Source organism: Alternaria incomplexa (assembly GCF_024043165.1).
Source record: "Alternaria incomplexa strain BMP 0042 chromosome Unknown scaffold_14, whole genome shotgun sequence".
In the NCBI taxonomy this organism is placed as follows: Eukaryota; Fungi; Ascomycota; class Dothideomycetes; order Pleosporales; family Pleosporaceae; genus Alternaria; species Alternaria incomplexa.
In genome coordinates this window covers 259852-280908 of record NW_026249863.1, presented here as the reverse complement: position 1 = coordinate 280908, position 21057 = coordinate 259852, and the positions used below count along the sequence as shown (strand labels likewise).

Genomic DNA, 21057 nt, shown 5'->3' with positions numbered 1-21057 from the left:
CTTGTCTGAGATGCGTAATCCGTAAACTCTCAAGTCGAAGTAAGAAGTCGTATATCCTGCAAAGTCGCAGTAGTATGAAAGTTGAGAAAGTGAGAACAGAAGAAACAGAAAAGGCAGACGGAAGTAAAAGGGTTGACAGGTGTATTGAAGTTGGCGCCGTCACAGCGCGGCACGGCGTGAGAGACAAGGAGGCGAAGTTCAGGCCAAGGCTATGCTGGCCCCCATTGACGCAACACGACGGCTGCCTGCTGTGCACGGACCACGTGCCGGTTAGCCGCCGATCTATAATTGGTCTCGTCCCAAGTCGATGCGGAGAATCGAATGTGCTGGAGTCGATTCACTGCATCTATGTTCCGACGTATGCGGTGCTCCACGACAATGTGATGGCCGTTTCTTTCATCGCGGAGGACACATGTGCTCTACTGACTGAGTTTCAATCCTGCATGTTGGCTACTGTATATGAGACATGTTCAGCGCCGCACCTGAGGCACAGTGATGGGCGAGCACGTAATCCAATACCTTCAGGCAACCTGTTGACAATTGGGGCCGATCTTGGGCGCCTCGTTCCACCCACTAATATCAATGTTTCACAATACGCGTTCAAGTGAACAGTTGTAAGAAGACAATATTTCATTATACCTCCCATCACACAGATGACGAGAAAGACAACTCCCATACCGTGATTATGTACCGGAACCCCACCCATGACAGACAGACAGGACTATTTCCAAACGCTGAGTGTAGAGAATACATGAATGCGCTAGACTAGAGATCAAGTAAAGGCTTTTAAAGAAAAGGGATACACAACGCTGACTCCGATTGCAATTTCAGGCTTGAGGACTACACACAGAAACCGAGCGTAAGTCGTTATACGTGAGCACCGTGAGAAGGGTACGTGTCAGAGATGGATTGTGGCGTATTTGAGTGTAGGAGCATGGAGGAGCCTAGCTACTCCAGATGAACTGGTTGGCGGAACAGCTTATAGAGCAGGCTGCGCGACGGGCTTCTCATCCTCGAGCTCCTCGTCGGAGGACTCCTCAGTAGCGGGTGCGTGGGTTGGGGCAGAAGGGAAAGCCTCCTTCTTGACCTCTGGGGAAGTGGAACGCCCGCGGTACTGGTTGACGGTCTCCTGGGCCTTGGCCGTGGCCTGCTGGGTGTATCCTTGGACAGTCTTCATGGCATTTCCAGCGTGCTGGTTAGCAAGACCCTTGACCTGCTGGGCCTGTTGGTTGGCGACGTTGTAACCCTTCTCCAACTGAGCATCAATGACCTCCTTGTTCTGGATGTAGATGAGGGGACCGAGGAAGGTAATAAATGTCGAGATCAAAGCCAAGCCCCAGAGGGGGACGAACTTGATGAGGAAGTAGGAGATGAAGGAAGCGAAGAACATCTAAGGGAGCGAGAGATCAGCCATCTTGTGCGGTGTGTGAAGAGGGATTATACGTACAGCAACAGTGACGTAGACGTTCTCGGCGAACATGATACGTTGAGACTCAATAACGAAGAAGTTAATGAGCTGCTCGAAGTCGTCGGTCATGCGCTCAAGCGAAGCCTTGGGAATGGTGTAGTACTGGCGGGGCCTGAACTGCGAAGTAAGACCACGTCCGAGAGCCATCTTTCCGACAACCTCAGCGGCTGCCGTAAGTCCGAGCACCATGTAGGACATCTTGAACATGTAGCGGATCAGGTTCAGGTATCGGGCGGCGAAGATGAAGAGGACAGTCGCACCGAACGCTATTCCGGTAGCGCGGGGGTTCTTCCAGCTCAACAGGCGGTAGAACATGCTGTGGTAGTCTGGTGCATGTTAGCTACGTGGTCGACTAGGGGGTTGAGTATAGCTTACGAGTGAGATTCTGGCCAGTCGCTGCCTTGTGCTCGGGAATCGTCTTGGAGTTGGCGAGATCAGCAAACTCGTTGCGCGTCTTTGCGCCCTCAGCCTTGACATTCTGTGCAACGGGACCTGTAGAGTTTAGCATTGGTCGTGTGCGCATTAGGCTGACGTGTGTGCTGCAAAACCACCGTTAGCTATGGTCCAAAGCGTGTATAGACGATCGTGTGCACATACCCTACCGTTCATAACTGTCTGCTTGGCGTTCTGGACGCTGGGGTGGTTGTTTGCGGCGTTCATGGCGTTTGAAGCTGCTTTGTGGGTGTGAGTTCAGGAAATCAGGTGTTGTGCGGGCGGCCGATAAGACTGCCATGTATCGCGTTAGCTTGCGTCTCGGTAAGGGTCAAAGGCGTTTTGTCCCACTCACCTTACTCTCTAGAATTCCATTCTTTGCCTTGATTGCGCTGTTTTGCAGGTCCTTGTTGGCGTTGCCGTTGGTCTGCGGGGCAGAAGAGCCGTCCATTTCCGATAGGAAGTCTGGAGTGCCGTTGGGGGTTTGCTGGAGGTCGAAATCGGTATCCGTGTTGGGGAGCTCAACGCGGGGAGCACCTGACATTGCTCGGAGATACAGTGGAGAAGAGGGGAATCACAAGTGGATTGAGAGGCAGAAGTGTGCGAGTGTAATAAGGAGCTGGGGTGTGTGAGAGTGTGGGAGGTAGAGGTGCTGCGGTGGATTTGTTCAGGCGCTGTCGTGTGCGCATTGTTGGGTATTCACCAAAAGCGGACGTCATGGCCCCACCCTGATCTAGCCATGATTTGTTTTCCACTGCCACTCACGACGCGCCTCTGCACATAAGGTAACAGGTTTCACGGCAAACGATGTCATGGGGATACATATGCATCATTCCAGCAATGCCTGAAACCGCATTGCTGCGTGTCGACTTGCTGTCTCCGCGGACGATTCTTCATGGGGCAGGCCCAAGCTCGACCGGTTTCACATGTGAAAGATGGCCAGGTGGTCTTGATTCCCCTCATGACGCAACCCTGATCTGGCATTTCAAGACAGTCTTGCACGTCTCACGATACGTCTCCCCAATCGTACACGTACCAGATACTCCTGTTTGCCTTGTGCATATTGTTGATCATAATGGATCCACATTTGTCTATGCCAGGTCCCGGACAAACTCCCCTGTGTCGATCTTCCTTTTATCCAATGTCCGACTTTCTTTACCATAGAACAAGATGGAGTTTGCTCTTGCTGCATCACCCAACATCGTAAACTGCGCGAAACTCTTTTCACGATTTTCTCCTCCGGTAGTGCGCAATGCACGCCAACGTCATAGGAAACATGTATCCCCACTTTACTCACGCTGTTAGTGCTGGTGGACGAGCTAATATCGCGCTGAACGATGCTGTGGGCTCTGCTCTCCGTCTGTGCAACGTCTCCCTCTTAAGCCAGTAAAAGGGGTCGAAAAACTGAATTGGAGTCCAGCTCATGGACACCGATGAGCCCCGTAGTGGTTCGTATCGTTTTATTGCTGCTGGGCAATGGGCCGAAGTGAGTTGATTAATCGGGTATCTGAACATGTGGAACCAGGAGGACCGATCACGCGAGCCTAAGCCTTGCGGCCATGTTCACGATGGAAGCCACGGATAAGGACTTTGGCGATGCGCACATGAAGATCATGGCTATGCATGAGCCTCGGAAAGCAAGAACAGCGATTGCGAACCTCGCAATCTCGGGGTGGTATATCTCTTCGGAAGTAGCGCGTGTGATAATCTGGTCGCAGCGCCTTTGATGGGAACTAAATGTCGTCTGAACTTTGTAGTAGCAGGGCGAGGTCGTAGTGTTCGAGGGTGTCTTGTCGTATGTACGCATTGTACATAGGAATAGAACAGTACACTATTCATGGGTGCAAGGACGATAGTCAGATATGTACAGATCACTAGGGCGGATGAAGGATTGTGGACGGGATGTCGTTATCGGTCATTTCGCTGCGTTCGCGGGGCAGCAGCGACACTGTTGGTAATATGGCCGTTCGCGGAGGTTTCAACGTCAGCATTCAGCAAGGACCATGTCCTCGAAGATTGCGCTCTTGTCTGTCTGGGCATCACCATGATATAGCTCAGCCTTTGTGGTAATGTATGAATCGCTATTGTTATCGTAACAGGGAGCACCTTCGCAAGGCAGGTGCGAAACGGGATGGCGGGGGTCAGGGTCTCACGAGGCAGGCGCAGACGCACAGGGCACTCTACCACGCGACAGTCGGGAGGTGGGGGTCTGCGAAATGGCGCATCTCCAAGACCAACACTATAGCCGGGCGAAGAGTCACGATAATTGTGCGGCAATGCGCACACTTGTGCAGCGACTAGTGAGGTTGTTGGACGCCATGCCCACCGGCCTCAACCCCGGGATTCGGGTCTGTTTCCACGCCTAATCCAGCGATAATCAGTGTCATCGATCAGTTGGTGGCCATCTCCGTTGGCCTGCCGGAGCTGATTATCCTGAGGCTTGGGTGTGAGGTGCCAATGCCCCAGGAGCCTCCCAGCGGTCAGCAACCGCTGCATTCAGGTCTGAGGGGCGTTTGACCTCCCGCCTTTGCGCCGACAGGCCCCAATCGCTTTGTTTGGAGATAGATAGAGCTACAAGCGCCATAGCGGACGCGCAGCACCATTGGAATTATGCAGGTGGCCTCAGCAGGGATGCATCCGACAGCCAGCAACAGGTCCTCCCGTCGCGATGCTCGGCTTTGGACTCGAGCCGTGATTGCCAATGTCGAGCCCATTGCCCTTTGTTGTGGCCAGGACGTGTCACGGCAGTGTCAGCCAACGCCTATCAGCGAGGACCAGGAGTTGGAACCAGGAATGCTGGGGTTGGCAGGCCATGGCACCAGGCAGCCCGCGCGCCTTTGGCGATCGAGGCGGGCTCCAGCGAATATGTGGCGTACCTCCGAAGTCCTGGCCAAGGTCCAGTCTGCCGTTGCGATAAGACCCACTCACACGCGCAGCAGCTTCCGTTTATCACGCCTCTCGCAGCCGGTGACTTGTCTCGCTCTTCAACTTCACTTTCACCGCGCTTTCGCACCGCTTGCAAACGCGCGTTGAGGCTACAAACTTAGCTTGACAGCATACCCACTCTGCCATCCCAGATCCTCGGTACGCCAGCAACGTCAGCCAGAAAGAGCGACATGGTCAAAGCGCACACATCGCCATCCCCAACTCGTCACCGCTATCGCTGCCACGCAAATTCGGCACTGAGCACGCGACTACCAAACAGCTCACCCTCTGCGGAGGCGAGAGTCTGTGGGGACTTCTCAACAGCAGCATGATAATATCTCGCGACCTGTACAATGCCTCTCCACCGCTGCGCCGAACCCGCATGGCCAACAACCCGACTCTCTTGTATTCGTGGTGGTGCACCGTTTTCTCTGCCGTCATCATAGGCGTCCGACTGTCTGGCCGCTACATCCGCAATGAACGACTCTTCCGCGAGGACAAGATCATGGCGCTCAGCATCATCCCACTGTTTGCGCGTATGGGCTTTGTGCACGTGGTCCTCATCTGGGGCACCAACAATGTCAATGTTTCGACTTTGACAGACCCGCTCATCATCCGCCATCGCGAGATCGGTTCTCAGATGGTCCTCGCCTCGAGGATCTTCTATGCGTTGTTGTACGTGCAGTCATCAACTTTGTTAGAGTGCGACTAACCCCATGCCAGCATCTGGATGGCCAAGTTCACCGTTTCCGAGTTTCTAAAGCGTTTGACAGAACGTTTCTGGAAGAAAGGGTACGATTGGGGACTGCGTGGCATACGCATCTTCCTTGTCGTTACTTTCTTCATGGTCCTCATTGCCACACTGGCAGAGTGCCACCCCACCTCCCACTACTGGCAAGTCGTGCCGGATCCAGGACCGCAATGCCGACAGGGTTACGCGCAGCTGCTGACCATGGGAATCACCGACATCGTCACCGATATATTTCTGATCGCCTTTCCGATTCCGATCATCGTGCGTTCGAGCATGCCATTAAAGCGAAAGATCTCTCTCACTGTGCTCTTCTCCTTGTCAGTCGTCCTGATCGTCGTAACTGGGACGCGAATGCCTCTGGTCATCCAACGACAAGGCCTACAACAGTTCCGCACTGTATTCGCTTCTTCGGAGATCTTGGCTGCAACCATAGTTTCAAACGCCATCATCCTAGGATCGTTCCTTCGCGACCGAGGTGTCAAGAAAGCCAAGTTCAAAGCACCATCAACTACAGACAGCATGGAACGCAGAGGGTCTGCAAGACGCTTCACGGACCAAACATGCAGTAGCGACGAAGACCTCGCACGATCGCTAGGGTACCGGACAAAACCCGAACTACTCGAGAAGCAGACAAGCGTTCCTAGACCAGCTCCTGTGGCTGATCTTGACCTTCTGTCGTCTTCTAGACAACCAGGCCCTTTTGTCAACAACAACTGGAGATTCCCCGACGAAGAGGCTGGCATGATTCAGAGCAGCGACCGATCCAGCGTGACAGTCGAAGATATACGGGATCCGATGCCTAGTCCTCGTGCAAGAAGAGTGTCGTGGTTCGACGTTGGAGGCCTGCTTGAGAATCAAACTGTAGCTCCCTCGCCCACCGATTCAGTCATCGCGCACGACTTCGCAACCCAGCCACGGCGGGGGTCCAGAGCCTCGAACACAATCATACCAAATGCGCGTGCATTTTTGCCTCAAGCACGGCGCAACTCTCGACTTTCGCAACAGTCTGAGGACTACGAGATGTCGTCTGTCCGGCCCGCCCACCAGTTGCAGGACCTCGGCGGCTTGCTTTCCGAAGATCGCGAACAAGAAGAAGCTCTCTCAACCCCCTCTCCACACTCGGGCTCCTCAGCCGGTCCTCCTCGCAATGAGCGATACGCGCCCATACAACGCACGTCAACGCGCTCAACACAAGCAAGCTACGATGCTCTGTCTCTACGAGATCCTGGAGGCTTGCTTTCTTCCGCACCCCCTCCCACGTCTCATCGACGCAACCCTACCCAACATAGCCGCAACGTGCCGTCCTTACAGGATGCTGGCGGCCTTCTTGGTTGACGACTCCCTTACTACTTTACATACCCCCTGCGTGATACCCCGGCCTCCATGGCCTCTTTGCATATGCATAGCCTGCCTAATGCTTCCCATGTTATTTTTTCCTTTTCTTTTGTATAGTACGCGAATCGTCCCCACGTGGCGGTCGCGATGGGTTGATGACTGATGGGTTACGACATTTCCGGATGCGATACCCATGGGCCATCAGAGATCTAAGATGTATGTCGGAGATTACGATCTAGAGTCAGGACTTGTGTATAATAGCAATATACCCAACGCGTGGCGTTGTTGAGGCGTACGTCACGGCAGTAGATTGCCGACCCATAAATGAAGTCAATATGCACTCTCGGCTCCTTGATCCTACATCCGGGTGGCACACGTGTGAAGGCACAGGGTTTACGCTAAAAGGAAGTCGAAAAAGCGATTACCGAGCGCATGGTTCAGCATCCAACGCTCCAGCCGTGTGGAACGAATAGCGTTCGGGTATTATTCACGATGTCTTGGCTGTCAACGGCGCGGGAAAGAGCTGCAGGGCGTCGGTCAAAGCTCGCACTATTACCAACAGCAACCACCGTGCCACTCTAGCACCCTTTGCGGTAGCCATTCAACACCATCGCGAAAGTGGTGCTGTCAGATATGAGCAATGACGCGCCGACGCTTGGAGAGATTACCCAACTAACCCGTCAAGAACTTACTACGAGGCAGAAGACCGATCCTATTCGCGAATGCGGACGCGCCGCGCTCTCGCTCCTTCCCAACGACTTCGAGCTTGGCCTCAAGCTTGCGTATCAGAAACTACACGATGTGCCGTATAGGGAGGTGAAGACGTGCTGGCGCAGGCTGTACACGGATGCGAGCTTGTGGAAGGTGTTGAAGCTGGTAGGCGACGAGCGTGATGAGCACCTGTGCGAGACCCTCCCGGAGGCTGGGGGCGACAAAGAAGAAGTCGATTCAAAGAGTGACTGGGTCGACGAAGTGGTGCGGATACTGGATATGACGCTCATACTGACAGGCGCACCTGAGAGGGAGGAGCTCGTAGAGCTATGGTTTGCAGCGCTGAAGGCTGTTCTAACTCCTCCAGGGTCTCATCTTCATATCGACGATCCAGAACGGCCGCGTAAGAGAAGACGACTATCATCTGAGTGTAAAACTTCGCGCATACCAGCAAGCTTCGCAAGAATGCTTCCCGATCCTCCACCCACCCTTCGGCACGCGATCCCACGAACGAACGAGCTCAGTCTGAAGGCTTTCCAGAAGAGAGTCGGCGACGCAAATACACATGAGCCACTCGTAATCGAGGGTGCGATTCAGCATTGGCCCGCTCTCGATGAGAGGCCGTGGAACGACCCAGCATATCTGCTAGAGCAGACGCTTGGTGGTAGACGGCTTATACCGATAGAAGTTGGAAAGAGCTATACCGATGAAGGTTGGGGCCAGCGCATTACCACCTTCCGTGACTTCATGGAGACTTACATGCTTGAGAGAAATGGAGAAGTTGCTTCGGCTGCAGACCACATGGACACGACCCAGAGTCCTGAACTCGACGAGGCGGACAGCAGCACGAAACCCACACCCACCGGCTACCTAGCCCAACACGACCTCTTCGCCCAAATCCCCTCCCTCCGCGCCGACATCAGCATACCTGATTACTGCTACTGCGAGCCCGCTCCATCTCCCCACCTCTCACACATAAAACCCGTCGCGAAGCTTGAAGAACCTCTTCTCAACGCTTGGTTTGGCCCCGCAGGCACTATATCACCCCTTCACACCGATCCCTACCATAACATCCTCGCGCAAGTCGTAGGCTACAAATACGTGCGCCTATACGCACCTGCAGAAACGCAGCGTCTGCATCCGAGGAGTACGGATGAGAGTGGTGTGGATATGAGTAATACGAGTCAGGTTGATATGGATGAAGCTATGGCTTTGTATCCTGCAATATCTTGTTGGGGGACTGAGGAAGGCTGTGAGACTGGCGAAGATGAGGCTCTGTGTGAAAGGAGACGGGAGTTCGAAGAAGACTACCATGGGTTCAAAGACGCACAGTACATCGAAGGTATCCTAGCACCCGGCGAGTGTCTCTACCTACCCATGGGTTGGTGGCATTACATACGTAGTCTCACGCCTAGTTTCAGCGTAAGCTTTTGGTTCAACTAGACAATCCTCGTATTTCTCTTCTTCCATATATCACACATTCAATCCATACACATATCCATCTCTCTCTCCCACCCACCAGTCTTCCCACATCCTACATCTTACTACCACCCCTCCTTCTTCCTAGTAACCCCCCAAACACCCACCAACACCCCCCGCACCCACACGCTTTCCACATCCTACATCTTACCACCACCCCTTCTCCCTCCCAGCTATCCGCTTAGGCACGCTGCGCACGGTCTGGACACCGACCACACACACCCTTCAACGCCCCGCGATGCACTGTATCCGGCACTCCGCTTCCACAGACTCCATCGCGCTCGTTCCAGTATGCACATCGCCGGTAAAGATCTGTGTAGACACAATAGCAGCCTTCGTAGGTGGTTTCGTCCCATTCGCACATGGTTGTGTTGGTATTTGGGGTGGTTGAGAGGATGGTTGAGAGGCTGGAGGGAGGTGCCTTGGTGAGGGATGTGAGGGATGTGAGGGGTGTAGGATTGAAGATGGTTGGGTGTACGTGAGTGCTGAAGGTGGTTTGAGGGTGGTTTAAGGTATTTCAGGTATGTGCTGTGCTTGGGTAAAGTGTATGATTTGGGTTGTGGAAGAGAGTATGGGCGTCAGCAAGGAGGAAGGAGGAAGAGACAGAATGCTTTTATACGGTGTATGTGGTTTGAAGTCGCGGGGTTGAACCTCATTCCTCGTATGAAGATATCAAATATGTCACCATCACTACGACTATTAGTGTCTGCTCTTCCATCAGCGTCGTGATGTTTCTCGTACCATGATCTGCATCTCTCTGACTGATATACATAAACTCCCCTGTTGGAAAGAGACCAAATCAGTGCTTCCATGTTGTTCGCAACCGTGAACATGGAAACGACACAGAGTACATTACCTCACCCCACGTCGCTTGTAAAAGTTACGGTATGTCTCAGACTATCATTGCACTCCGGCACCCCCATTGCCCCACTCCCTCCCCTCTCTCCTCCACCCCTATACTACCCAAAAGCCGGAGCCAACGCATACCCCACAACCAACTCCTCGCCCTGCCTAAAGCAGCTCCACAGATTCCCGACTCCCTCATCCAACGCAGGACTAAACACATTGCCCACATAGCAAAACACGCTTTCATGCTCCTTCACACCCAGTCTCTTCCGCAGAAAACGTACTATTGTTGCGAAAGTCTGGTTGGTGGACAGCTTGAAGATGCGTTGGGTTAGGTGGGGGGCTGAGCCTATGGGTTGGAGGCGTATTGTTACTATGGTGGGAGGTTAGCGGGAAGTGAGAGAGGGGAGGTTGACTGGGACGGGATGGTAGGAAGTAGATGGGGGATGTCAAGTGTTTTCGTTGATGATGGGTTGGAACATGGGTAGATGAAAGCGGACGGGGATACCTTTCTGAACAGCGAGATTTCCTGCTGTTTCCAACGCTTTCGAGGCGTCTTTGGGGAGATTGGTTAACACGACTGAGGCTGCCATGGTGAGAGGCGCTTCTGTTGTGTCATCTTCCTCAGGCATCCTCTCTTTTGGTGATTCGGACATGGTGAGGGTGGATGTGTACTGATGCGAAGCGAAGAGTGAAGTGTGGATACAGCAGCTATTTTGGGGTGACGGTCAAAGGTCCAAGAAGAGGAATGCGGACTGATTTGAGAAAAGCGAATGTTTGTGGGTTAGTGTTCGTTCGAGGCAAGAACGGTGGTCACGATGGAAGGTGTAAACGTCGGCATAGCCAATCAGCGCCCCACTACCCCAACATCACTTCTCGAATGCGCAAGACCGTTCATCAACCATGTCATCTTTCGCATTGATATCTAGTGTTTTCTACATATCTGATACGATAATGATATATAACATAGCCTCCAGTATGGCGTCGTCCGCGTTCGTCGCCAAGTAACCTCCTCAGTATGACAATGTTCTACAAACCTCAATAGTAGTACTAACCCTCGTTTACTGAAAACACACGCGTGCACACCACCAGCCAGCCGGTTTGCAAAGCGCAACAACCAGCAAAGATGACCCGAAGGTCATGACGCAATAGCTATATACAAAGGGGATGCATGCATCGTTAAGCCACCAGGGATCAGTGATCATGGGCCTATACAGGGTAAGGAAATGGAGCAAGTCAAGCTGTGTCGCCAATAAGGGGAAAGGTAGAAGCTGCGCCTCGAAAATGCTATGGAAACGGGTATTCGCTCGCAGAGTAATGCCATGCGCCCGGGGGCGAGAAGTGAACAACAGGTGCGATAGGAAATTATGTCGTGGGTATTAGTGAGGTCGTGCATTACGCCGTAAGGAATGCAATGTGTGGCCGTGTAGTCTGCATGAGCCGCAAGGCTCATCGACGATCAAGTTGGGCGAGTAGCTGATCAAGCTCAACCCAGTTGTCCGTGGTGACTGCGAACTTGCGGTGCTTGCGGGAAACGACGTGCTGTATGTTGTCAGTATGCTGTTTGTAAAGGAATCCTCGTAGTGCGTACCTCGTCAAAGTCATTGAACTTCTCCCTGCAGTTCTCGCAGTAACCAGGCTTCAGCTCCTTCTCAGCAGTCTTGCGCCTGCGGAGGGCAGCTGCTTTACGAGCTTGTCTTTCTTCGTCTCCATCATCGTGTGTGTGACCCATATTCTCCTGGGCCTTGCGCTTTGCCGCGCGCATGGGTTGAGAATGCTCATAGCTGAGCGCAGCCCTGACATCGTTTGTAACGGACGAATGGCCACTGTTCGTATTCGCCGACGGTACGCTGTTCTTCTCGAGGACCTTTCGTTTCAGCTGGTTGACTTCCTTGCTGTTTCCAGCACGAGGGGCAGCAGCAGTCGAGGAGATCATTTGCGAGCGGATAGCGGACGTGATGTTCGATTGGTGTAGACCAGACGCGACCGGCTCACCAGCGATGAAACGGGGCATGGCTCGGATGCTAGCCTGAGCACTGCCAAACATGGGTGGTGGGCCGTCTGCCGTGTTGCATCGCTTGGGGGGAAGGGCCTTCGGAGGATCTAACGGTTTCGCATCTCCATCCTGTTCTTCTTTGACGATGGCAGCAGGAGCGCTGGGACGCCTTGCCAGGTTGTTGTTCTCTCCCAAAGCATTCTTCTCTTCCATAGCTGAAGCAGCACGCGTCCGTGGCGCTTGGGCAGCCTGCCTTCGGCGTGCTTCCTGCTCTTCTTGCTGTCGGCGGCCGAAATGGGGATCCTCCACGAATGGGCACTTGCCGTTACCGGAGGCACGGAACTGCGGCCATTTGCCCTTCTCTTTCTCAACCTTCTGGTATTCTCGGATCATGACGGGTCGGGTAACCTCGTCCATATCGTGCACGTAGACGTAGTATCCACGGAGCGGAATCATGTCCTGCGAGGCCATGACGTAGTCGCGGTCCAACTTCTCATTTTGTAGCAGCCTTTGCAGATCGGCAGGACGACCCTTGTGCTGCGTAGCCACCGCCTGACGTGTCGAATGGGTAGACGCGTCCTCCCCAGTTTCCTTGTTGAACATGGTATCCACCATGCGCTGCAACTTCTCGACGGACCATATCTTCATACCCAAGCTCTTAGCCTTGTACAGGATATCACCACGGTCGGACTTCTCGAGGGCGGCATCGAAGATGGACTTCTTGTTCTCCAGCTGGGCCGGATTGACGGTACCTTTGTGGGAGGATGAACTGCCATCGAGGTCGGCGGGGATGGAACGCGTCGTGATGACATGGGTGACTTCCCGAGAGAAGAACTTGACTTCTCGCTGGTGACTGTTAGCACGACGGATGTAGGGAAGGGTATGCCAGACGTACGGAACCTAGGACGCGTGCCCTGTTCAAAAGTTTGTCTTTCTGGGGTTCTGAGACGCTGTCAAAGTAGAACGCAAACTGGGGAAACAGCTTGCGGTAGTGACGCTGCCATTGTCGAATCGTTTCTAGGTCGTGTGATGCACGCTGTGCGGCCTGCTTTGACGGGGCCTTGGTCTCTCTTGCTGCTTCCAGCTTGCGAGTCAAAGCCGTGGGCTGGGCCCCACTCCGACGAATAAGGCCGTGACGGCGAGCTTCAGCATCATCGACCTCGATGAGCTGTTTTTTGGGTGGTGGCTGGCCATAGGGGACATCGCGTTGCTCGCTGGCGTGGGAGCGTTGGCGCTTTCCTCCTATGGCAGTCGCGCGTAACGGGGAGTTGGTAGCGTTTTGCAGGTTGGCGAGGGGGACGCGCCGGTTCGACATGACTGAAGGAACCTGGGGCGACGGAGGAACAGCCACAGCTGCCATACGTAGGATAGCGGCTGAGGGTGCTTCGAGGTGTAATAGATGGGCGTGGTGGGAGGGGCACGTGTGCGTGTAGCTCACGACGCGACGGTACAGGCACGTCGAGGTTTTCTAGCAACGCGTAGCAGCCATGTCGATGCGAGGGAGCTTCAGAGACCGAGTAAGATGTTGACGACACAGCAATTGAGCGAAGGTGAAGCGCGTTGCAGACGTCGATCTGCTTTCATCGACCAAGGAAAGAGTGTCTTTGTTTGGTCCGGAGGCTGGGTACAGTATGATGCAGGTGCAGGCTAGAGCGACTGTGGTTAGCCTGAAAATCTCGCGCGAACCATCCACAACATCATTTGCCTAGACAACGACCTGGGCAAACAATACACCCTTGCCGACAACACCGTCAGTGCGCCCTGCACGACATCTCGCGTCTGCGAATCTCCCACCGTATTGCTGGCTCACGATTCAGCGTATCAGGGGAAGATTTGCAGCTTCTGCATGCGGCGCGCCTTTGCTGCTTGCACTGACGCCGACCCCACTTCTCCTGTCTCCTGTCCTGGGAGTAATTCGACGGCGAGCGCTGCACCATTGGGCCCGTCTCATTTCGCGTCCTTAGGCCAACACTGGCTGGTGGAAAGCTCCCGCGTCTTCCATTTCCATGGGACCGTGACAGCTTCAAACTTATCAAGGGTCTGGATGATGGAGGCTTTTGTGGGTAGCCGGAAGTGTCACCCACCTTGGCCGCGACTTTGTTCTATGGGCCGCAAAACACCGGAAGCGTCAGGAACAGTGCATACGGAAATAGACAAAACACACACATACAAAGACGTCATGTCGGTGATGTACGTTCTGGGTGCTGCCATGTATTCAACAGGTATTGGCAAGACGCAGGTTTTCAGCAGAGTATGCTTTGAGATGACATGGATTTTGCATATACGGTCGTAGTTGGTCCTGAACACAGTAGGTCCGCTGTTGTACATACGTTTCTACACGCTTCTTCCATGTCTTTCAATACGTTCTCGCACTCTCCTTCGTTCTCGTGGCTATCAAATTCTCGATTTTCAGCGCTGGCTCGTCTGGAGCTTTGCTACCTTGCCACCCTGTACCATATCCCGTCGATGTTACTTCATCTCCTGTTACTTTCATTATCGTATAGAATATGTGGAAGCCAGAACTCTGCGAATATAAACAAGTGTGATATCAGACTTGTACATCAAGACCATGATCGTAACACCAGGTCGTCTATTTTTCCTCTACGTCTTGCTCAGTAAAAGGTTCACGCATACAGATAGTAACCTAATCATGATTGTAATACCAGGTCGTCCATCTTTCCTCTACGTCTTGCTTAGTGAAAGGTTCACGCATACGGATGGTGACCTGGTCATTCACTTTGACTTGGGCCAAACGCAAACAGAGACCGCCTATAAATTCTCTGGACTGCGTGTTTCTCGCACCTCCACTCTCCTAACTCGACTATATACCGGATCGTAATCATGACCGATTCCTATCGTCCGCCGTACAATTCCGACCGACAATGGACACCAGCGTCTGCACCTTCTGAGGCTGCGCTCAACTACGACGACGCGGATGTGAACCGTATTCCGATCAATCCTCGCCGTTCCAACGCCGCAGTTCCAGCTCAATCATCACGGCTATGGGATGAAGACCTGAACTCCCTTATGCACCGCACTATCCGCGCCTACGATCTCGTCGTGAACTACGACCGCGATTCCTACGGCGGTACCCGCTGGTCACGCGAGGACATCGCTCGCATTCGAGACGTCGGCGCTTATCTTCATGGCGACGTCCGCGATTTGAAGCACTGGAGTGAAGTGGTAGCAAAGGAGGGAGAGCAAGATGCGTACACTATGGACAAGATCCGCGATGACGTCGAGAATCTGCGGAAATACTGCGACCAGATTCAAGCCATCATCAGGGATACCGAACGTGTTCCTCTGCGCCAACGTATGAAACGAGAGGATGGAGTGCAGGCTGGTCAGAATGTGGATGATGACCATGGTTTTGGTGGTGGTAAGAACAACTTCCCTAGAGGTGGCACCCTAGGTACTGACTTCTCGCTGCCTCCAGACACCAACCAGCTCGTCGAGAGCACTCAAGAAGGCGAGGATATGGACGTCGAGATGAGTACCGACCTGGAGGAGAAGCTTGAAGTGGTCGATCCGACACTTAACCCACGGCAGGCAGACTGGGCGACTGCACCTTCAAAGCGATTTGCTTGGTGAACGGTCGTACATATTGGTAGCCTTCTGAAACGTGCATTCTTGCAACAGACACTGTATAACGAGTACTAGACTAGTTCACATAGCACGTTGGCGTCGTGTGTGACGAAGCAAAGATATCCAAATGTTCATACACGTTTTCCACGTTCCAGCTGATTGGTGCTCGGTGCTCGGCTATCTCAGGACCCCTGCGCAACGGCCTGCACCTGTGGTGTGAGCGACTCAACGCTTTCACATGCTTGCTACTCACAACTCTCGAAAATAGCACGGATTCGGAATAATGCCGTCTGCGCCAAACGAGGATAGCCGCTATGCGGCGGCTGTCGCAGCTCTAGGCTTATCTCGTATATTTCTTCATCTTCGATCTCGACCCATTTCCATTCGGCTGCTTCCTATTCGTGTGCGCTTGCGGAAGAGTCTGGGTGAAGCCGCCGCTGGGATCTACGACCGCACAGCTTGGTGGATACGCCCGGGAGATAAGCCGAAAGTATGCTGAGGGTTGAACGCGCTGAAATCTGCACGTCGACTCTTGACACGCCGTCTCTGATGGAAGGAGAGGAGACCAGCTTCCGACCCAGTATGCTCTACAGCGTCCTGCCCACCGTCGTATCGAACCATCTTCCGACGATACCTTCTCTCAGACAATCTCTCAACGACGTACGAAACCGCGGATCACATAATAAATCAGCCTCAGTCGACGAACTACCACAGCCCGAGACTCCTCCTCCAGGTTATTCGTCGATACCCCCCAGTGGCTCTGTCACACCACATAGATTGTCAGTTGCGTTGGGGGAGGCAGACGTCGACTTCGTAGATGATGGACTGGACAGACCTGGCTCTTCACGAAGCGCACTTCCACAGCCACATGGTGCCCATGAGGGCGGCTGTGGCATTAGATGGAAGTATGCTACTTTAGGTATAGAATGTCGCTCGCGAATGTGGGCATTGCATGCTCATACCTTACAGGAACAAGCCTTGTGGCTCAAGCATCTCGAGAATCAAGCGAATCGATCAGTAGCCCCGACGAGACATCCGCGACGCTGACCCGACAACTCTACATACACGGCATAACGTACCTACTGCGAGGGCTACCAGCGAAGCTCACCCCAGAAGAGACGTTGAGCATACAAGCGGCTCTTCCACAAGACGTGGTCGACACAACGAACGACGTGAATGCGCACGCGTTACTCCCAGTCTCGCAACGCAGCCCTAGTACTCAGAGAGCGCCTCCACGAGACCCCACGATCCTGCACCGTCTGACTGCCACCCTCGTCCTCCAGTCCTTCATCCTCATACAGTTCCTTCTACCATACATCAAGCTATTCCTATCACACACCTACCAGTTCGAGAGGAAGCATCAGATCACCAAACGGCTCGTCAATACAGGCGTCGCGACTGTCGACGATATCGGACGGAAGACGCTGCGGCTGTCGCAAACCGTGTGCCAGATGAATGATGGCATGGTAGGACAGGCGATCAACGAGATGACCATCTGGTGGGTTCGAGGTGTCACTGGAGGCGTTCAACAGGGTCTCGCAGAGGGATTACAAGCTATGAGGATAGCGGAGAGCCAGCGGGATGAGGAGAGTATGGGACGGATCAATTGAGTAATTGGACTGCATTAGCTATGGCGTCAGGCATTTGCATAACTTCATAGACTGACGAATTAATGATGTGCATCGACTGTTCCGCTCGAGCTGCTGGACCCTGATCATGTTCTACACGTGATCTGCCTCTTATCGTTATCGGGCGGACTTCCTAGCGCGTTGTCGACGCACGTCCCTTGGAAAAGTGCAATGGCAAAGTTTCTAGCGGTAACATTCTAACGAGTACACGCCATTCTTTTCTCCTCATTCGCCGTCTTCTTTCCAGGCGCACACGTCGAGTACTCTAGTTGCTCATTCTAATCGTTCAATATACCCTCTGTTACGAACGAGTGTGTACCGTTACCCGCACATCATGTTCGGCGCAGTGAGAAGATGTCCCGCGACCATCGCGAGGAATCTTGCCTCAATTTCCACCAGGACCCTCCGCACACCCTTCCCTAATACCTCGAGCGCTCTGAGAATACCATTACAATCGGCGCGCCTCGGAAATGCCTCGTTCGCCGGTTTCCACAACAGTGCCGCAAAGTGGCAACAGGAGGCCCAACAGAGCATTGAGGAAGATGGTCCCGTCACAGAGTTCCAGGACCTGGCCACACGCGGCCTGGTTCATCCCAACCTAATCAACACCATCACGAAGCAAATGAAGCTCACGACCATGACGGACGTGCAGTCCAGGACCATCAACGAGGCCCTGAGTGGGGTTGACATGTAAGATCTTTTTTCGATCGCAAGATCAATTCGCTAACATCCGGCAGCATCGCACAAGCAAAGACCGGTACCGGTAAAACACTCGGTTTCCTCATCCCTATCATCCAACGAATCATCGCGAACGACCCCCAGCTCGGCGAGAAGGTCAGAGGATACAAGCGCGCCAGACCAGACGACATCCGCGGCATTGTTATTTCGCCAACCCGTGAACTGGCAGAGCAGATCGCTGTCGAGGCGAAGAAAGTGACCGCCGGCACGGGCATCATCGTGCAGGTTGCTGTCGGAGGCACACAGAAGAGGGCTATGCTTCAAAAGACTCAGCGCGAGGGGTGCCATCTCATGATTGCTACTCCCGGACGACTAATGGACATCCTCTCAGACCCTTACTCCGGTATCAAGGCACCAAAGCTCAGAGCATTGGTCATGGACGAGGCGGATCGCCTCATGGACGACGGTTTCCAGAAGGAGATTGAAGAGATCAAGAACTTCCTTCCCGACCCAGCCGAGGTCGAACGCCAGAACCTCATGTTCTCCGCTACTATTCCCCGCGATGTCGTCAACCTAGTTCGCCAGATCATGCGTCCCGGCTTCCACTTCGCCAAGTGCGTCGATGAGAACGAGGAGCCAACACACCAGCGTATCCCGCAAAGACTCGTCCATCTGAACGGTTTCGAGAACGTCATGCCCACACTTTACGATCTGATCCTCCAGTCACAACAAAAGGCACAGGCTGGTGAAACCCGACCCTTCAAGGCCATCGTCTACTTCAACAGCACCGCTGAGGTCACCCTCGCAGCATCAGTCTTCTACAAGCTCAATGGTGGCTTCAAGCGCAACACTCCTCTGTCTGGCACCCGATGCTACGAAATTCACGCCAAACTTACTCAACAGCAACGTTCGAGGGCTGCAGATGATTTCCGTCTCGCAAAGTCCGGCATCCTCTTCTCCTCGGATGTAACAGCCCGTGGAATGGATTTCCCCGAAGTCACCCACGTCATCCAGATTGGTCTCCCCCGTGAGCGCGACTCCTACATCCATCGTCTCGGTCGTACTGGACGTGCCGGTAAGGAGGGTGAGGGCTGGTTGCTCATCTCTCCCTTTGAGAAGCAAGAAGTCCGCCGTCGTCTTCGCGACCTGCCTCTTGTCGACGCCACCGATATGCTCGAGACTGCCACCGTTGACATGAGCGAACCGGCCGAGCTCCCTGAGAACGTCGCAAAGATTCTCTCTGATACCGTCGAGGCACACAAGAAGGTCTACCCCGACCAACTCGACGCCGCATTCCGTGGTCTGTTCGGAAGCTACCAGTGGTACGGCGACAAGCAGGGTCTGCTAGAAGGCGCCAACCGTCTGGCTGAGTTTGGCTGGGGCATGCCATCCCCACCCCCACCACCTGCTAGCCTCTTCTCCGGAGGCCGCGGACGTGGCGGCGGTGGCCGTGGAGGCTTTGGTGGAGGACGTGGCGGCGGCGGCGGTGGCTTTGGTGGCCGAAGCGGAGGCTTTGGCGGTGACCGCGGCGGCCGCAGTGGAGGTTTCGGAGGTGACCGTGAAGGCCGCAGCGGAGGCTTTGGTGGTGACCGAGGTGGTCGACCCGGAGGATTTGGTGGTGACCGTGAAGGCCGGAGCGGAGGCTTCGGTGGTGACAGGAGAGGAGGCGGCGGTTTCGGCGGTGACCGGAGAGGAGGAGGAGGTGGCGGCGACAGGAGAGGAGGCGGTGGCTTCGGTGGTGGTGACAGGCGTGGAGGCGGCGGTGGCTTCGGTGGTGACCGACCAAGGAGAGAGGCCCGCGAGTTCTAAGCAGCTTTCCAGCTGTTGAAAGGAACTCTAGCCTCTTTCTTCTCCTCGCCCCATGTCCTTGAGATGTGAGTCTGCCACACCTTCCGTCTCGCCTTTTTTCCTTCTCTTTCTTGTATTATATACCTGTATACCCCCCACAGCAAGCTTGGAAACGAGGGATGATGACGGAGACATGTCATTGTATCGATACACACTGGTTGCATTGGGCGGCGTTTACAGGATCATGTCCCGCTCCAAAAAAGCAGCAGCAGCGCATGTTGTTGTCGCCGCAGCGATCTTTTTGGTTATGGTTGGTAACGATAACGTATAAACAATCTCCATTCATACTTCTGGAGTCGGGTTGTTCATGTAGAGGTAGTTAGTTGGTTTAGGTTGAAGGAAAAGTTTTAGTTATCTGAGAAGAGAGTGTTTTGGGTTGATGGATCTGTGATCAAAAAGATGTGGGTATGTTGTTGATGGTTTATCTTTCAAAGGCATGCTGGGCATTTGATGGAGGTAGTAGTAATTACTACGTTGAAGATCGGAAGAACTATGCTTTTGGTTTATCGAATCCAAAGCTACATATGCAACACCTTCCTCTGTCAATCACCCAAACATCCTCCATCCTCTCAGTCTCTATTGTAGTCACAATACCAACACGCGTCAGTAACGCAAGATGCTCTGTAATGCAAAGTCGGCCCGGAAACCCAGGCACACATACCACGACAGACCCCGAGGATCCAGGCTATGAGCTAATAGAATTCCGTTCTTCCTCCCCCCACCAGTTTCCCATCCATTGGTCAGGCAACACCGTCTCTACGTCTTCAACAACAAGATTCTATATCCCATAATCTCAAAAATACCGAACGATTGCACCCGCGCATGACCACACGGAATCCAAGCACAATGTGCGAACAGGCATGTACATGGCGTGTGCCCACAAAGGTGTGATAACTACTAAGATTACCACACCTTTGCGGCCACACGCTTTATGCAGACCTTCCGCCTATTGTGCTTGTGATTGAAATCTGCTATGTGTGTTGCTATCGTTTTTTGTTATAAGTTTTTGGCTGTATTTGTACGGCTGTTTTTGGTAGCGACCGAGCGAGCGGTATGCAGCGGGAGGAAGCCCTAGGTTCGGTTCGAGATGGGGGATGGTTGGTATTTTTGGGATGGGACGGCATGGTCTGAGGGTTTTGGTCTTTGGAATTGTGTATGGAATGTATAACTTACTAGGTGTGAAGGTAGATAGCTCGTTGGATTGTGAGTTTCGTGTTTAATGTTTGCGCCTTTTCGTTACTTGTTAAGATGATAACACACGTGAGTAAGTAGAAGAATCATGATGTACGCAAATCGTATTTCAGGCACAATGTATCTATCCTCTACAGTATGCAGACTAAGCTTCGTCTGTTACATAATTCCAAAGAAGGGCAAG

At 53.5% G+C, this 21057-nt stretch overlaps 8 protein-coding genes across 8 annotated transcripts; 5 read left to right on the top strand and 3 right to left on the bottom strand.

Moving 5' to 3' along the window:
• Positions 1-979: 979 nt before the first annotated feature.
• On the bottom strand, positions 980-2444 carry J4E90_008819 (uncharacterized protein; the record flags this gene model as incomplete). The annotated part of the gene is made up of 4 exons (XM_051438341.1): positions 980-1390; positions 1448-1794; positions 1844-1960; positions 2261-2444. The coding sequence occupies 4 exons, from the start codon at positions 2442-2444 to the stop codon at positions 980-982; spliced, it is 1059 nt and encodes a 352-aa protein (XP_051287651.1).
• A 2709-nt stretch (positions 2445-5153) lies between these two features.
• Positions 5154-6911, top strand: J4E90_008818 (uncharacterized protein; the record flags this gene model as incomplete). Its single annotated transcript, XM_051438340.1, has 2 exons — positions 5154-5500; positions 5549-6911. The coding sequence occupies 2 exons, from the start codon at positions 5154-5156 to the stop codon at positions 6909-6911; spliced, it is 1710 nt and encodes a 569-aa protein (XP_051287650.1).
• A 633-nt stretch (positions 6912-7544) lies between these two features.
• J4E90_008817 (uncharacterized protein) lies at positions 7545-9065 on the top strand (the record flags this gene model as incomplete). Its single annotated transcript, XM_051438339.1, has 1 exon — positions 7545-9065. One exon carries the CDS (start codon positions 7545-7547, stop codon positions 9063-9065), a length of 1521 nt encoding a protein of 506 aa, XP_051287649.1.
• Positions 9066-10060: 995 nt separating this feature from the next.
• ATG12 (Ubiquitin-like protein) lies at positions 10061-10603 on the bottom strand (the record flags this gene model as incomplete). The annotated part of the gene is made up of 2 exons (XM_051438338.1): positions 10061-10296; positions 10456-10603. The coding sequence occupies 2 exons, from the start codon at positions 10601-10603 to the stop codon at positions 10061-10063; spliced, it is 384 nt and encodes a 127-aa protein (XP_051287648.1).
• A 793-nt stretch (positions 10604-11396) lies between these two features.
• On the bottom strand, positions 11397-13258 carry J4E90_008815 (uncharacterized protein; the record flags this gene model as incomplete). The annotated part of the gene is made up of 3 exons (XM_051438337.1): positions 11397-11489; positions 11539-12789; positions 12839-13258. The coding sequence occupies 3 exons, from the start codon at positions 13256-13258 to the stop codon at positions 11397-11399; spliced, it is 1764 nt and encodes a 587-aa protein (XP_051287647.1).
• A 1526-nt stretch (positions 13259-14784) lies between these two features.
• On the top strand, positions 14785-15534 carry J4E90_008814 (uncharacterized protein; the record flags this gene model as incomplete). Its single annotated transcript, XM_051438336.1, has 1 exon — positions 14785-15534. One exon carries the CDS (start codon positions 14785-14787, stop codon positions 15532-15534), a length of 750 nt encoding a protein of 249 aa, XP_051287646.1.
• Positions 15535-16020: 486 nt separating this feature from the next.
• On the top strand, positions 16021-17138 carry J4E90_008813 (uncharacterized protein; the record flags this gene model as incomplete). The annotated part of the gene is made up of 2 exons (XM_051438335.1): positions 16021-16447; positions 16498-17138. 2 exons carry the CDS (start codon positions 16021-16023, stop codon positions 17136-17138), a joined length of 1068 nt encoding a protein of 355 aa, XP_051287645.1.
• Positions 17139-17490: 352 nt separating this feature from the next.
• Positions 17491-19643, top strand: J4E90_008812 (uncharacterized protein; the record flags this gene model as incomplete). Its single annotated transcript, XM_051438334.1, has 2 exons — positions 17491-17846; positions 17894-19643. The coding sequence occupies 2 exons, from the start codon at positions 17491-17493 to the stop codon at positions 19641-19643; spliced, it is 2106 nt and encodes a 701-aa protein (XP_051287644.1).
• Positions 19644-21057: the final 1414 nt, after the last annotated feature.